This window comes from Colletotrichum spaethianum, assembly GCF_022836535.1.
Source record: "Colletotrichum spaethianum MAFF 239500 DNA, contig46, whole genome shotgun sequence".
NCBI classification, from domain to species: domain Eukaryota; kingdom Fungi; phylum Ascomycota; class Sordariomycetes; order Glomerellales; family Glomerellaceae; genus Colletotrichum; species Colletotrichum spaethianum.
Window position 1 is genome coordinate 268,186 of NW_026054816.1, and position 15,961 is coordinate 284,146.

General features: G+C 53.1%; 1 protein-coding gene across 1 annotated transcript; it reads right to left on the reverse strand.

The window, feature by feature from the left end:
- Positions 1–9,502: 9,502 nt before the first annotated feature.
- Positions 9,503–11,293, reverse strand: ColSpa_11457 (uncharacterized protein; the record flags this gene model as incomplete). The annotated part of the gene is made up of 1 exon (XM_049277669.1): positions 9,503–11,293. The coding sequence occupies one exon, from the start codon at positions 11,291–11,293 to the stop codon at positions 9,503–9,505; it is 1,791 nt and encodes a 596-aa protein (XP_049133626.1).
- Between the last annotated feature and the right edge of the window lie 4,668 nt (positions 11,294–15,961).

Genomic DNA, 15,961 nt, shown 5'->3' on the forward strand with positions numbered 1-15,961 from the left:
AGAGAGTGAAAGTGAACAGAGTCTGGGGGAGAAAGGATCTGGGCGCGGACGTGGACGTGGAAAGTGGGCCCCTCCTTCTTTCCTGGTTTGGTTCTGGTTTTGCCTGGGACAGAGAAGAGTCACTCGACAGGGCCACGCCCACACGCCACCCTTCCCACCTGCCCACCCGTCGCTGATCCTACCCTGCTCACGCACACCCGCCCCCTGTCTGCCAATTGGGTCACTTGCTGGTATGACCACCCCCCTGTCGCCGAGTTTCAATTGCACGCCCTCCCTCTGGCGGCGGCCAGCGTGAGGTGTTGCCTTGCGGACTGTCCAGTCAGATCGAGCCACACCGCACCACTCACTCTTGTGGGAATTGCATTCTGATATGATTTGTTTAAAGGGACAAGAAGAGAAATCCGGCAATGGCGCAGGGGGAAGGGGATGCCAATTGTGTCGTTGTGGTTTGAGTTGGTCAATCAATCGTCATGCTGTGGTACTGTGCTGCTTCAACGCTGCTCCTTGTCTGCTTAGGGGCGTTGGACAGTGTCTTTACTACTGTCACAGTCTTTCCTCTTCCTTTCGGTTTCTTGGGCCCCTTTCTGCCTCTTTCTATCGACTCTGTTTCCCCGCGAGAGGCATGCGTGGCGGTCTACAGGCAACGCTGGGAGGGCGTGGGTGTAGTATTTCCAATGCCACTGCTACAGAGTCACTCGTACCATAGGCCCAGTCCAGGCCGGCCTGAGAAAGGAAAAAGAAGAGAGAAGGGAATCACAGTATATTTTGGGCACGAAAGTACCCGTACCTGCTTCGTGTACGTGCAGGGAAAAGATACATCGCTGTACCTCCGCATTTGGCGCCTGGTAGTTGCAAACAAAGCCCGTCCCTAAGAAAAGTCGCCGTCAAGGCAGTCAACCTAATTGCCCGTGCCCCTCCCCCGCTGCCCCTCCATTGATTCGCTGTGTGGAAGACGCGCCTTCACAGTGCTGTCATTTCCTTGGTTAGCACTCTAGGTACTGCTCTGCTCTCCGTGTCGATATACAGCGCTTTGCACCGCAACAGTAATCAGAATAACACAAAAACAAACAATGCTGGTCCCCGTCCCGTTGGACGACTCCGATAGCAGCGCAATGGGTGGACGGTAGCCCTCCTTCGTACTTTGGCATTGGCTGTCAATTGAGTCCTTCACGGATGAATTGGCACCATCTCTGCCTTGGCAACGGATTCGTCTCCGTCCACCATTGTATCTTATCGCTCTCACCTGATGCCACCACAACCACCGGTTCTCGCATCATCCCAATGCTCCGTCGTGGCGTCCAAGAAACCACTCACCCACCCTCCCACATCAAACGGTCAACACTTTTGGAGCGTGCCTTCTCAGAACGAACCGACGGACAGTGCATCTGAAGGCACGTAACAAAGGTGTGTGTGTCAAAAGGGGTGGGCGGGTGACAGCCTGTCTCTGATTCTGGCAATATGGGTCTCGAACCAAAGTCACTTGCTCGCCCGTTCGACGCCCAATCAGCATCTGAGGCTACGAGCATTAGGACACCCCATGAGAAGCCCTCGCGCTGACTGCTCTACTGCTCCTGACCCAACCGGACCCGTTCTCACTGCCGAATCTTTGCTGTACCATTGCAGCTGGATTCCCTGGGTCGGTACCTGATGGATACCCAAGACAGGGGCCCTACGATTGTGAGCGCAGAGCACAAGGTCGAGAGCCTGCCGTCCGCGGCGCCGGGGTCTGCTCAACACAGTAGCTTCTGTGCCTCTAACCCGCGACTGCGCAGCACAGTATGTACTAACTAACACGGATCCATCTTGAGATGGCTGTGTTCTCCCTCCTCGATGGGCCAACTGGGGGGGTAACGCGATCAAGAAGCAATGCATCCGCCGCTCTTTTGCAGCGACCGATGCTAGGCAGGCAGACTAAGTGTTGGGGATCTTGGACACCAAGTATCTCCACACGAAAAGGTAAAGCAGGAGACAGGGCTAGAGCGGCTGAATATTGAGATGGCGCCGCGATTGGCGATGGTTTGGGAGGGGCGGGCGGGCTTCCTAGCCTCACTGAACACAAGATGGGATGGCACGAGAAACGAAGCCAAGCTGGAGTATCGTCTGGCGTTTGACGGCGGTTAGCGAGGACTCATGGGGCAGCTCGGCAATGTACTCTCCCACTACCACCTCGATTGTGTAGGCCAAATGTCAAGCCACTCCGTCCTCCACCACATACGACTACGCTCGAGACGCTGAGCGAATTGGGTTGCGTTCGTGTCTCCTCTGATACCAGTCCAAACTGTTGCTGTGCTTGGATGTCAAAGAACCACAGCAATCAACAGGCCCGTCAGAGGGAAGCATGATTGTGATAAACATGGGCATGGCTTTCTGCTTTGCAGGTCATGCAACTGGCCATGGCCCACCGCATCCAAAGGGCTAACCCAGCAGCAGAGAGGCCCAAACAAACGCACGAAGCATGGGATGCCTGACTTGAAACCCATCTTCTCGGACTTACAGCACCTTGGCCAAAAGTACCTTGCGTTGGTTTTCGCAAAACCGCTTTTTGAAGCAAAACAACAACATGGACGCCAACGAGTGAGGCCGGTGGCCTGACCGACAACCCAATTGGAAGAAAGGCCGCATTCGATGATCACACGTGCAGTTCCAGATGAGACTAATCGCGGCGCAGGACAACAAATGCAGAGCAGCCAAATGTGCTCCCCAAAGTAAGTGGGTTGGCACAAAAACGCAAGGCATAGCGCAGAAGAGGCCATTTGCGGTATGTGATGCAGCCGCAGGCAAGGGACGGCGTCGGCAAATACTGGAAGCAGTGGCAACGAGCCAGACAATGGAGCCGCAAGGCGGGCTCCCAGGCCCTCGTCCCTGAATGAGATCCATCGATTCGGTCAAGACAGAGTTTCCTGGTGCCAGTCGCTGCAGGAAGCGTGGCAAGGCAATCGGCAACGGATGACACAAGCCAAAGCAGGAGAGGTGACGGGGGAACGATGGGCAATTGACCAATGAGCGGTCCAATCCAATCGACCGCTCCAATGCGCACCCAATGCCCAAGGTACCTACTCCAGTCTCCTGCCTAAAGAACGTTAATCTCGCACAACTGCTCCGCCTTTGAGAAAGGGAAGCACGTTGGGGGCCACCAACCACGTCGAAGAAATCATGAGAGTAATGCTCAACGAAGTGGCACCCGAGACCCAGGTTACCAACAACGAGGAGAGGTACTATGTAGATGAGATGCGGTGAGAGAAACCACGCCGGCATGAAGAGGCGAGTTGGTGGGCGGCCTCCCGTCTTGCCCATGGCATTAGCATTGAGTTTGATGTACGTATCGTTTGGTCGGGCTCTCCCGAAATCCGCCGTACGTTCTACTATGTACGTCGAGGTTGTATTCTACTAAGCATCATAACCCACCCTTGATGGTAGCAAAGCCCAAGTCAACGACACATGGAGCGAGGCCGTTTTCCCGAGTGGTTGTACTGTCTCGATAGGGACAGTGCAAGTTTATGTTACCGCGTGCGGAATGCACTGTAGTGGCGGGGTACCGTGGTAGACTAAGTTCGGGCGGGACTGCGCGGCCTAAGTGACTCTTCCATGTGCGTAGAGTTACGAAATGCAAGACTCATCAGTCCAGACAGTCGTGCCTGGCCCTGTGCTCCCCTCTCCCAAGGGCGATTGGATTGGGTCACTGGGGGCCGCAAGTACTTGGTCGCTGAGCCTGGAGCTTGACAAGTCTGGCGGGGGATGATGTGTGTGTGAGTCACAAGGAAAGCGACTCTGAACGATGGAGAACTGGAAGAAAGAAGCGAAAAGACGGGCCTCTCGTTGGTCTTGCCTTGCATGGAGTCGAAACACTTGTCCCCCGTTGTGGCTTAGCGTGATCGCCACTTATCGATAAGACGTCACGGCTGAGGTGGAGGATGAGCCATCACCTCTAAGTACCTCTGAACCCTTTCCCTGCGTTCTGCAAGACTCTGCAAGTACCGGTACGACAGCTGGGCAGCCAGGTACGTTCACGCCCCCCTCCCGTCGCCAGCGTCGCCTTTCCTTCCAAGTGTGCAACTCTCTCTTCCACATTATCGCACCTTCGTTCAGTCTGGCCAAGGCAACATGCTTTCTGTTTCCTCCTTCTGAGATGGAACGCGCCATAGTGCAAATGCTTCGCAATACAGTATGTTTTCAAGCGCAGGCTGTCCCGGGCCAGATGCACAACGTCTGCGAACGGACCCGAAAGATTGAAGCAATGTCGGCCGTCTTCTTCGCCATTCTGTGGATTCCTTCCTGTTCCAAACCGTTGCTCACAAATCCAAATCCCGGGCGCATCGGATTCAGATTCTCCTTGCAGGACAATTCTGCTCATCAAATGCGAGCCCAGATCTCTCCGACCATCTTGTAGCCTGCCCAACTGGGCCCCGGTCCTGTCTCTGCCAAAATCCCCGTCGTTCAGTGCCAGGCCCTGCATCCAGCCCGTCCCAAAGAATGACCTTACATGGGATTGCAGCCAATCCCGTTCATCTCACTCGCAACAACTCGGCGCTTCCACCAAACATTCTCTTCTGTCATCTTCCGCTCTTTCGTTAGCGGGGAGACTATCTAACAACGACACAGCCACAACTGCCATGGCTCCTTTGTAATCATTTCTCCAGCCGCCGGCTCAGTCCCAGCGTCAATCTGACATGCAAAAAATGGTGGCAGCAGCAGAGTCAACTAGATTTGGGTCTTCTGGCCCTTCCCACTCGAGGGACATGCGTCCCGCTGCTGAAGGGGGTCCCAGCAACCAATAGGAGCGGGCCTGGGTGAGGGCATGCGGGTTTCCAGCTTGCAGATGCGATTTCACCCTCTTCCCGCGCCACCTTGTGCTGTCTGGCATTCAACACGCCAGGCTCACTCACTGCCAGCTGGGTGCCGAACCTGGGCTGCTCGGACTTCGCGGACTTTACGCTCCAATGGCACAACGGCAGGGCACTCACTGCCAGTCTTATGACGGTCATGGCATCGTCGTCATCACCATTGGAATGACTGCATGTTAGACTTCGGTAAGCCTGAACACGGAATGGGGCAAGGGAAGTCTCTGACATCCCGAACTTTCCGGATGAACGAGCGGCACCGCCTTGAATCGGTGGGTTCATCATTGACTACCTGGCTGACTCAATTGGTAAGACGGAGGCGAAGCACAGAGGACTTGTCCCGTCGGTGCAACTGCTCAAAGCGCCGCGGCGTCCAAGGAACAAAGTGCAATTACCATTCCTGCCTATAGTGCCCGAACCAGCCGGAATGGGTGACACCCAAGGCGCATGGCTTGCTTTTTGGCTTGCCCGAAGGTAGTTGACTCTCCTCTGAGCAGCACACACAGAGAGAGCACGTTCAGCGTAATTGGTCTGCGGAGACCAATGGATTGCAATAGCATATGCTCAGTCGAACCCCTCGGGGCCCGTACGCTATTAGCCGAAACACAGTCCAATATACTAGTTCTTGGACACATGATGGCGATTCTAGAAACAAGACTATCAGAAAGCTTAAGGCATTCGCTCCGAAGGCGCGCGGCTCTCAGCATGCATTGCACGCCATTTTCTGTTGATCGAGCAGCCTACTGCACGCTGGCTGCGGATTGCGTCGTCATATTTCGTCTTCGCTCAACCGCAGGCTGGCAAGTCCCGAGTCCGAGAGCTTTTAGCTTCTTGATATCGAATTATTGGGGGCTTGCGCGGGAATCAGTACACGGCTTATTCGCCGCCAAATGAGAGAGAAACCTGGCCAACCCCTGTCTTAAACCGCCAATGCGTTACGAGGACGTGGACTATATCGAAGGTTCCCTTTTCGCCTTCTGTGACAAGTTGACAGCCCCCATTCATCGCATTTAGGGCAACCGGCGTACGGGAGTACAGGGCGCTTCACACCAATGAACAAGGAGCTCTCGGCAACTGCACCATCGACACGTAATCATTGCTTATTGCCTGCTCTACTGGGGTTCCGAGGCGCGGTTCTCGCGGGTAGCAAAAGCAACGAAACTCAGAACAGACCGTCTAGAAAGCAGAACGCTGGCAGCGGCCGAAGCAACTTCCCAGAATGCGTGTCCCCTTGGATGGGCGGTTGTCATCACTAACCGAGGCTCGCGCACTGTGTCTTATCAAATCGGCTGTTGACGGAAACTTATCGATAGCGGGAGCGGGCGCTATCAGTAGCAGCCGCAGCATAGCACATCACCGAGCTCTCTCAGGTGGTTGGTCGTGGTCGGGTTCATCCTCGCAGCCACCTGCGATCTACACATGTTGGGACGATGAAGAAATGTAACGAAATTCAGCAAGTGACCAACTTACGGTGGGCTTCTTGGGGTGTTCCCTCATGTCAGTCTCAATCTGGCGGAAAGACAGTGTCAGTTCGATGGTCAACGACCACACCCTTCCAGGCGAGAAAGCCAGCCACATGACCACCCCCAAGCCCCCTTCTTATCACTACGGAACCTAGAGGTGGTGGTGGTGGTCTCGTGGGGTTGGAAAGGCCGCGCCGCTGTGAGCTGCGCGCGGGGGGCTTCGAGACGGCACCAACGGCGCGCTCTGGCGCTGAATCCGTCTCTCCAACTCCAGAGTCCACCTCTTGGTGGCTTCCCGCCGCTTTGTCGTCATGGTGTTCCCTCGACGAGCCGGTCATCCCACCGTTGCGTGAGTGAGCTGATCACGGGGGCACATCTCAGGTGAGACCAGATTTCCATACCTTGTCTTGCAATCGAATCCTTTTGCCTCCCCGAAATTAAATGGGAACGTAGCAATTGTACTGTGGTGTGGTGTGTTTGCTTGGGTGGGGATGATACAGTATTCGGAGTCGCTCTCACTCACTGAAGCCACCTACATGTCCTCCCCTTCTCTCATCGGATGTCAAATATGTCAATTCAACCCGACCGCCCCTCTCACTCATACTCAGTCCCTTCATACGGTGCTCTACTATGCGACTGTGATATCAATAATCCACTTCGCGACACCCTCCTGGCGTCTGTCAATGAGAGCGAGAAATGCCACAAGGCAAGGGGCAATAGCTGACTTCTTGTGCGATTACGCCGAGAAGAGGGGAGCAAAGAGAGGGGTAAGGGAAAGATGGCGGTCAATGGGAATGGGGTTGAGTTGTTGGCTTGCTCTCGCTTCTCGTCTCGGCCGCGGGCATTGCAATATTGATGAGACGCGCGATACGCACCATTTTGGTCTCGAACCGAACTGCATCAACACTTGTTGATGAGCAGGCCCTTTCCAGGCAGCCTATCCGTCTGTTCCTTTTCTTCTTCGCCTCGCCTTAGCCCGGCGTCAAGTTCTAGATCCGGATCTACCCATCAACGGCCTGTCTTTGGTCAATGGCTCTGCCCACCCCAATCGCCTCTGAGAGAAGCGGCGATAGCGACATGCTGGTCCCTTATCACCCCTCCTTTCTGGCTATCTTATCCTCACGAGTGCTCTCAGAGTGAGGGGCATTCTCACATGTAAAGGTGTGCCCCGCGCCCCTTGCCGCCCTCTAACGCACCATTCGCAGACGAAACGGCCTGCCTGATCCAGCACGCACGGACGAAGGCTCAGTTGGGGGGGGGGGGGGGGGGGGGGGGGGGGCCGACGGGGGGCCTGGATTCCTCAGCGACGACAGGGTAGGTAGGACAGCGGACTGGGGATCGTATACTGTGCTCACACCCCCTTTTCGTCTCTTCCAGTGTGGATTATGAATGGCAAGTTTAGTGGCTGGTTAATGAGAATGATTCGACATGATCCTTCACGTTGACCATTGATTGCCCTGCACACTTTTGAACAATTGATAGTCTCCCGGGTCTGTTTGATGACAACGTGCGACTTCTCTGATATCTGAAGTGGTGTCGCACTGGAACGTTGGATAAGTGAACAATACATCGTCCCATGGAGAATGTCTTGGCTGCCGATACCTATGTTAACAGATCTAATCTTATCAATCACATCACGTCTTCGTCGCTTTAGTCCATCCCAGCCAGCATGTGCAGTAACGGCATCGATCATCCGGAGTTTAATCAAGTTACTTGACACCAAGTCAGAAGGAACCTGATTCCGCAAGATGCGACAACGCTCACAATAATGCCTCCCCCCCTCACATCGCCGCAAGTTCGGGGACACAAAGGGTTTGTGGTCAATGGAAAATAGACTTCTGTCAACTATTCCCAGACTGTCACGTAAACACGATTAAAAAGAAGGACGTCGTTATACCGACGCCTTTAATTCGTCCATTATACATGTTTGTTCATGAACAATAACAAATAACAAACCAATCAGGCATCTTGAATGTTCCTGAACCCGTGCATTGTGCCCACAACGCGACTGTCAGTGTAGTAGCAGCGTAGATAATGCATAAATAACCTCGTCCAGCGCAATCTCGCTACCCGCTGAGCAGCCAAGCCACCGCAGCGATGCGCACTTCCGGGCCACAAGCTTCATGCCTTGCCTCCAACTTGTCGGCCCAGGTATTCTGCTGAGTCTGATTAGCATCCCAACCCCCCAATTGTTACTCCGAATTTTTAGTCCATTCTTCTCCATGCGTATGCTGGGCGACGTGGACTCGATTGTAGGCACCCACGAGTATAATCAATTGCACAAACTCCAAGCACATCCTCAACGCCATGTCCCTGAAGGGGGTGCGTATATAGGTGCAGGTAATGGCTTGTTCATAAGGCTGTTTTGGGCCTCGATACCTAATGCGTCTTGGCCTGAACCTTGCTTTCAACCCGAGGACTTGTGCCTCACGATGCTCCGGACAGTGGCTGGAAGACTTGTTGACAGTGCCGGCCGCTTCTCATTGGTTCGTGACGCCTGTCGTGAGCTTGGCTGAATAACAAGGCCCGGTGATCAGAGCTGTAGGCATCAACAGTCTTTTGCTTATCTTGGGGACTGCAACGAGTCCTTCGTCAGCACCAGGACCTTTCTGGCCGTCCTCGAAACCCGAGACTTAACAGAAAAGAGTGCGTTGTGGCTGCGGCCACGCCCAAAGACAACGAAGGGATACGCCAGGCTGGAAGCTGCCGCTTCCTGTCAATACCGTTGAAATCCATTGCCTACATGATTGTGGTTCTGCTTCTCAGGATAAGCAGAACCCAAACGAACGATTAACGATTTCTATCTGACTGGCTTGCGTAGTCTGCATATCAAGGTAGAGGTTGACGACCCGGCAGAAGGTCTCCGATCCAAGTATAATCAGCCAGAGTTCCATCAACAAAAAGAGATTTGCGATCTCTGTCTGTCTAGTAGAGACTGTGGTGCCCGCCGGAGCCTCTCAAGGTGGGGCTCCTCTTACCAGGCGATGGCAGGACCATGAATCGTCTAACGTCTCGATCTGATCCCCTCATGTTCATGTATGCAAGGTGGTCAACCTATAGCCTGATTACGCACGCAGAGGTTCTAGGCATTGGGAATATCTAGACCGAATTGCCGTGGCGGCTGCCTAGTCACACGTCTGAGTCTTGCGCGTTGATAGCCTAAGGCACACTGTCGCCACTGTGACTCCTCGCCGGCGGCTTTCATGAGAAGTCGTACACCACGAGGCTCTCTCTGCCATCCTTGGTTTCTTTCAACACGATGATCATCTCATCGTCGAAGCCCACCCAGTTGCGCCGGTCGTCCCAGCGAGCCGGTGGCACTTCTGGCTCGTTTGCGGTCGAACTCGGTCGTATCTCGATACTTTTGCCACTGACGCGTCCTTCGAGCTCCCAGACTCGGATCTCTTCGCCCCGGCAGCTGACACTCACAGCCTTGCCCCGTGCAGTGATTTCCGCGTCGCTGATGCCTGATGTGTGGCCCCATAGACGGATGCCTGGAGATACATTAAGCTTTGTCGCATTTGATGTACATACATGTAGAAGCAGGGTGTTGTCGGCCATCGTGGCGAGGAGATACGGGTGGTTGTAACACAGTGTCCTCGGGCCATCGGAGCCTAGCGCTGAAGCATGTGGTTGTTGGACATCTGCCGAGGGCGTCGAGGAACTCAGACTTGAAGCCTTGACAGGTTCGGTGAAGGCCAAACGAGTTGACACAATCGAGGACGAGGTCAGCCCACCTGCGCCCTGGCGCCGTATCTGAAGATCCTGTATCCCAATAGACCATCCCTCCAACGTAGAGAATGTGTAGGCGATGGATGCAATTATATACGAAGCCATTTGACGAATCGACAAAGCCAACGGCGCTCGCGACGTGTGCGATTTGAGAGACGTTAGCAGGATTGGAGCGGGCAGCGAGACGACGGCGTGTGGATTGTTTCGCCTCTTTCCAGCTTTCAGGAAGGGAAATTCTTCTGTGTCGCTTTCTGATTCCTGGAGAGTTGCACTTTCTGAACCAGCGTCTGTTTCGCTTTCTTCGGGGTTGGCTGTCTCGCTGTGTTGTCTTGGGAACGCTGAGCGATCCGTCGATGCCGGCCGCTCGAAGTTGTACAAAGATATAAGAACTGATTCTGTTGCCGTCAAAAGAAATGGATGGCGGTAGGCGATCTCAACCAGCCGGCCGTTGCTGGACTTTTCATGCCTGTACCGCCTCAGAAATCTGCCATCTTCTAGGTCAAGTCTCCAGGCGCCAAAACTGCCATCTAGGAAACCAACCGAGACATCGAGCCTCTTGCTCTCGAAAGCTTGGTCGTCTACAGCCAAACATGTAGGCATCGTCTTGCCCGATCCCTCTGCGAGCCCTATCTGGGCGATGGGTTCTCTGATCTTGAGATCCCACGCCCGCAGGCCAGAAACACTATCGGCGGTTATGGCGATGCCTTCCACCACTTTTGCGAGCGTCTTCCGCGGCTCCGAAAAAACAGAGGGAGCTTCTCCAACCTTGAGCTCTTCGACCGATGCTTTCCCACTGGCCCAGTTATGGCGCAGCTTGTACTGACGCTTCCAGTCCACAAACTCTCCAGAGCCGCCTCTCCGGCCCCAGCCGCCGTCGGCCCAGACCGTTCGCCTGGCGGAGTAATGTATTCGGGTGCTTTCTCGAGCAGAGCCATCGCGGAATCCGGGTATTCGCAAGGCGCGGGGCAAGACAAAACGGTGATAGTACAGTGTCCGCCATAATTGGGAATCGGAGGAAAGGCGGTAGAAGCGGCGGGACACGGGTGCTATGCCCAGGAGATTTGAGGTTGGCAAGAAAGACAATATGCGTAGCAGTAGTTCATCTGAAAGAGATGAGAGGAGGTCGTCGTCTGCAAAGATGAGCTTTCTTTCGGCTTCCGACTTCGCTTCGTTTCGCTGCGAGGCGGTAAGGCGCGCCCGTTTGGCAACGAACAGCGGCTCGCCTGGGCTGGCAGGGGGATGATGCCTCTTTCGCTGCATCATTCAACTTGGATGAGTACTCTCACAATAACCCGCCCTACACCGTTCGCCAAATTGTCGAAATTTCTGAGGCGACAGCTGTCTCGTGAAAGTCGCGACCAAGAGGGGATTACTCGGTGGCGGCGGAGGCGCCGTGGCCAAAAATCAAATGTGAAGCTGCGTTTACAGACTTGGGGAGAGTTGCGGCGGTTCAAGAATGCGGTCACTGATAAGATAAGAATTGGTGCATGGATAAGCAACCAGGTTCCATGCACGGGCTCTACCCCGTTGGTCGGGCTCATTGCAATTTCAGTTGTCTCCGAGCTTGAAAAGTACCAGCCACCAAAAATCAGATTGCTCTGTCAGAGGACGGACACAAGCACGCGTCGTAGTGCATGTCCTTCAGTAACAGCTGTTGATATCTTCAACTCTCAATTTTTCGTCCAGGGGAATACACGCAAAGATCAACATCGGCATCTTCAATTGTTGACAGACAACGGGCAACTGGTATGGTTGTGCGCCCATTAGCCGCCTGATCCAGAGCCTTCTTAGGCTGTGTGTCCAGGGCTGAGGTGACTTCATAAAAAAAATAAAAAAAAGTATAAACTATCGAATGAGGGCTCAAGCAACGGCGATTGCTGTCTCTGCCCACCCGATCGTCGAAGTCTTCGCCTTTAACAGCGCGTGTTTAGACCGTTGGGCAAGATTCTGGCTTTCAACGGAACCTCCACCAAAGTCGATCCTCCCATTCGTGGGAACCTAGAAACTTCGTTTTACCGCATGCCGATACCACTTCTCCAAAATTCTGTAGACTGCCCTCTTACCATCGGCAGCATGTCAGCAATTGGTTGTTGTCTCCGAAATATATTTATAAGTACCACAGGGCCGACTTCCTTGAGCACATTGACATGGGGACGTTGCTTTACGAGAGTTCCAAGACATACTATGCTACGGACCCATCGGCTCCAGTTGCCCCTTTCTCTACACTGTTTTCTGCTTCGTCATACAGAAGTGAGGCCGGCTTGCGAAGGCTGAAGATGAAGTTTGCTTTCTTTGGTGATATTTGCTTGTACGAAGATGGACTCTGTGCTTGCATTCAGGCATCACCAGGGTAGCCAAACCTTACTCATATTTGACTTCAAGAATGTGGCCGTTGACTCGCCGCTGCAGAAGATGGCACTAGACACGGTACAGACTTGTGAAGGTACGTATTGCTCATAGGAATGACAAGACGCTGTACCAAGAGCCTGGAGTCATGGTCAGGGTTGGCATAGGCTAGTTTGGGGGAAGCCAAAGCATCCTTCGTCGCAGACTTTTGCTGGACTTTCGCGAATTCCTGCAGGTGAATTTATTTACTTCTCTAATGTTTCGCCCTCAAGAGCATGGAATGACACGCTACGGATAGCCTTTGTGGCTTCTGTCTCTAGCCTGCTGCTTTTGGTATATTAAGCCGCCCCATCATTCTTCAGCTTGTACTAAAGCAGTATCTAAGCCAGTCGGGAAACACCAAAAGGGGCAAAGATACAAAAGACAACAAGGCCGGGTGTATACCCAGCTGTGATGTCCAGAATACAGCTCGGCGTTAGGCTGACAGCGTTGGCCCAATGCGAAGCCCGGATTTCCTAAAGCTTTTTCCCGTCGAGGAACAATCATGTACACTTGAATAGACCTTAACTCATACGCCCAGTGTTCATTTCCACATGCCTTTTGCGACCAAATTGGCAATATCAATCTGCACTCGACATCCCTTTTCAACCACAATCTTGTTCTAGGGTAATTAAACCACTTGCAGTTCGTCGGTCCATATTCCTTGCTTACATGCTTCCAAGAGCTTAGTTTCGCACTAGATGCCCGTATGTGCTGTACATTGTCATGAGTTGCGCGTGGCCTCCCTGCTCCAGAACTTGGCCTGGCATCCATCATAACGTTGCTTTCTGACTATCTCGCCGTTGATAACATGTAAGCAGTCTCCATCATTCCCTCCCGATAGCCACGTTATCAAGGTTTCTAGCCCGTTATCTTCGGCCAGAAGATCCAGGTCGCTAGCCGCTTTATTAGGAAGTAAACTTTGGTGCCTCGATACGACGTTCTTACCCATGATGAACCGTTGTTTCTGAGACAGAAATATCCGCACCTCTTTCTTTAACCCTCACATCCTCTCTTTGATGATTATCACCCTTGTTTTGTCACTTGCAATGATGGGGTTAGAAAGGGCAGGCAAAAGGAGCATAGGTCAATCATGGTAAGATGGGTTACAACTTTTTCAGCTAGACAGGAGGCCCCAACGGTTGATCTTAACCAGGTAGGGGATGTACATATGTTAGCTTTAGGTGAAATCATATGCAAGGACTGTCACAGCTTGAAGGGTCCCTCAACCAGGTGCCACTTCTCCTCTATGGATATTCAACCCCCGGTGCTACACTGGTTCCCATAGGGCTCAGGGCCCTGCATATAGGATCCGGATAGTCTGTGGTTCCGGGAAATTTCTGCTGGCCTCGTGATATCAGTCCCTATGTGAGCCTGGCAGCTGTTGTGGCTCTTGGACATCTATCTCTATTGGCCTTTTGACAGTATTGTACCTGTGTGATGAGACTTACTCCCTCACTGATGCTCCGGTCAATGAGGCTCCGATTCATTGTGGACCAACCAGTGATGAAAGCAGATACGGGAAGGTCAAATATAATGGCCTCCTGGCGCAATTTCTGGCGGGAGAATGTCTACGCTAGGGGCCCGGATTGCGCGCATGACCCTACCAGCAACCAGAAGCTGTACGAGGACGCGTGGGCATCGATATTGGGCCTATGAGCCATGTTATTCACTCGCCTTCCGTAAGGTACCTGATTACGAGCTTGCCAACGATGATGAAAATGTAGCACAGCCTGAAGGGGATGAATGAATTTGAGAAGCAGCATGATCCGGAAAAGGGACTGAGTGACAATATACGTGGATCGGTTCACCTCATCTCGATAGGTGCTCGGGCTCGTTGAGCTCCTCGCTAAGTTATTGAATTTCGTTAAGAATTGGCCAAAGGCTATGTCCACCAACAGTGACACATTCTCCTGGTCACCGTCTGGTGGGCCCACCGCCGCCGAACTGGGGTCGAGCCAACAGGCGGCTCCCGAGGTGTTCCTCACACTCTTGGCCGAAGACTCGGGCCGTTCTGGCGCAGGCTTTTCTAATTATGGAACGACGACAGAAGCCGGGTTACACTAAGCCAACGTCTTGAACGGCCTCCGCGGAAAAGCGACAATGCCAACTACCTCCATACCCTCCATACCCGTTTCATTTTCCACTTGCGTGGGAGAGGGTTCACTCTGCACCAGCGCACGGGCTGACTGGACCTCGGCAGACACCGCTGAACGACGTACGAGGAACACCTTTTGACGGAGAGAGTTTCGACATGGGCGCTAGGGACAGCGTCGTTTAGTAGGTCGGTCATGGCAGCGGGGTTTCGCTTCAAGCGAACGATTGGCTTGTCCTCGCCGCTGACTCGTCAATGCAGGTATTAGGAGCAGACAATGACGCGAATGCCTCGTATATGGCGGGGCATCTCGGCCTTGGATGACTTTCCCTCAAGAGATAGTGAAGCAGCCGGTGGGATTGATTTGACAGGGTCGGTGGATAGAAATTGAGCCGGCCACTAGGGTTACCGACTGAGCCGATGGAGTCTGGTCAGTGTGACGAGGCTTGAAGCACTGACGAAAGTTTAAAAGATGGCGAAGATGACGAAGATGAGAGGAAGGGCATGATCTTTCAATGCAGGGCTTCATTTCCCCGACGCAATTGACTTATCTGGCTGTAATTGCCCATAGCATTTTCTATTCTTACTTGAGCGTCATTAGCAGCAGAAGCCTGGAGCATGTCGAAGTCGGATGCGAATTCTACGGGCGTCGCAGGGGACCGAACAAGTCCACCGGGCACTGTCAAGGCACACGTACTTACAAACAGGATGCTTCGAAAGACGTGACCTATGTATTGTTTTCAGGTGAAATGTCTTATGGGAGTCCTGCAAAAGGGTCGTCGCCGTCCTTCTTAGCTTTCACAAAAGGCATCTGTATCGAGAGCGAAGGTCTGTACGGAGGTCAAGCTCATGCGCTCTTGATACAACCCCTGCTAGACTAGGTAAGCAACTCGTGGATGGGGATAGTAAATCACCGAGAAGAAAAGGCTGGACAGAAGCAGGGCTTTCCAAATGTCCGTTCGATCGATCGACTGTTTTGAGCTCGACAGCATGGATACCTGATCAATCCAATACATGTCAGAATGACACCCATTTTGCAACACCAGAACCATGGTCCGAGCAAGATGATCCCACCGGGCTAATACTGCTGCATCATTCGGCTTTGGCCCCAAGTAACCGCAATGCAGCCCCGCTACCCTAATTACAAATTTAAAACGGCGTATCGATCCTATGCATGTGTACTACCTAGTATATGATTATTGGATCAGCCTATTATGATATCAGGCAAAGTACAAAACCTTCCTGTCAGGTATCTGTTGCTTTAGCTGTCACTATTTGCTCAGCAGCAGTACTCTGCCATCCTAGTAAACTCTGAGTACGTTCGGGATCATTGAGAGTCGAACAACCTTAGTTGGAGCGGTACCATGTACCCTTCCACTGCTTGGTAGGGAGGCTATACTTACCCCTACGATCCGTCGCTGTAATTATTCCGCCCTTGTCCGTTTCCA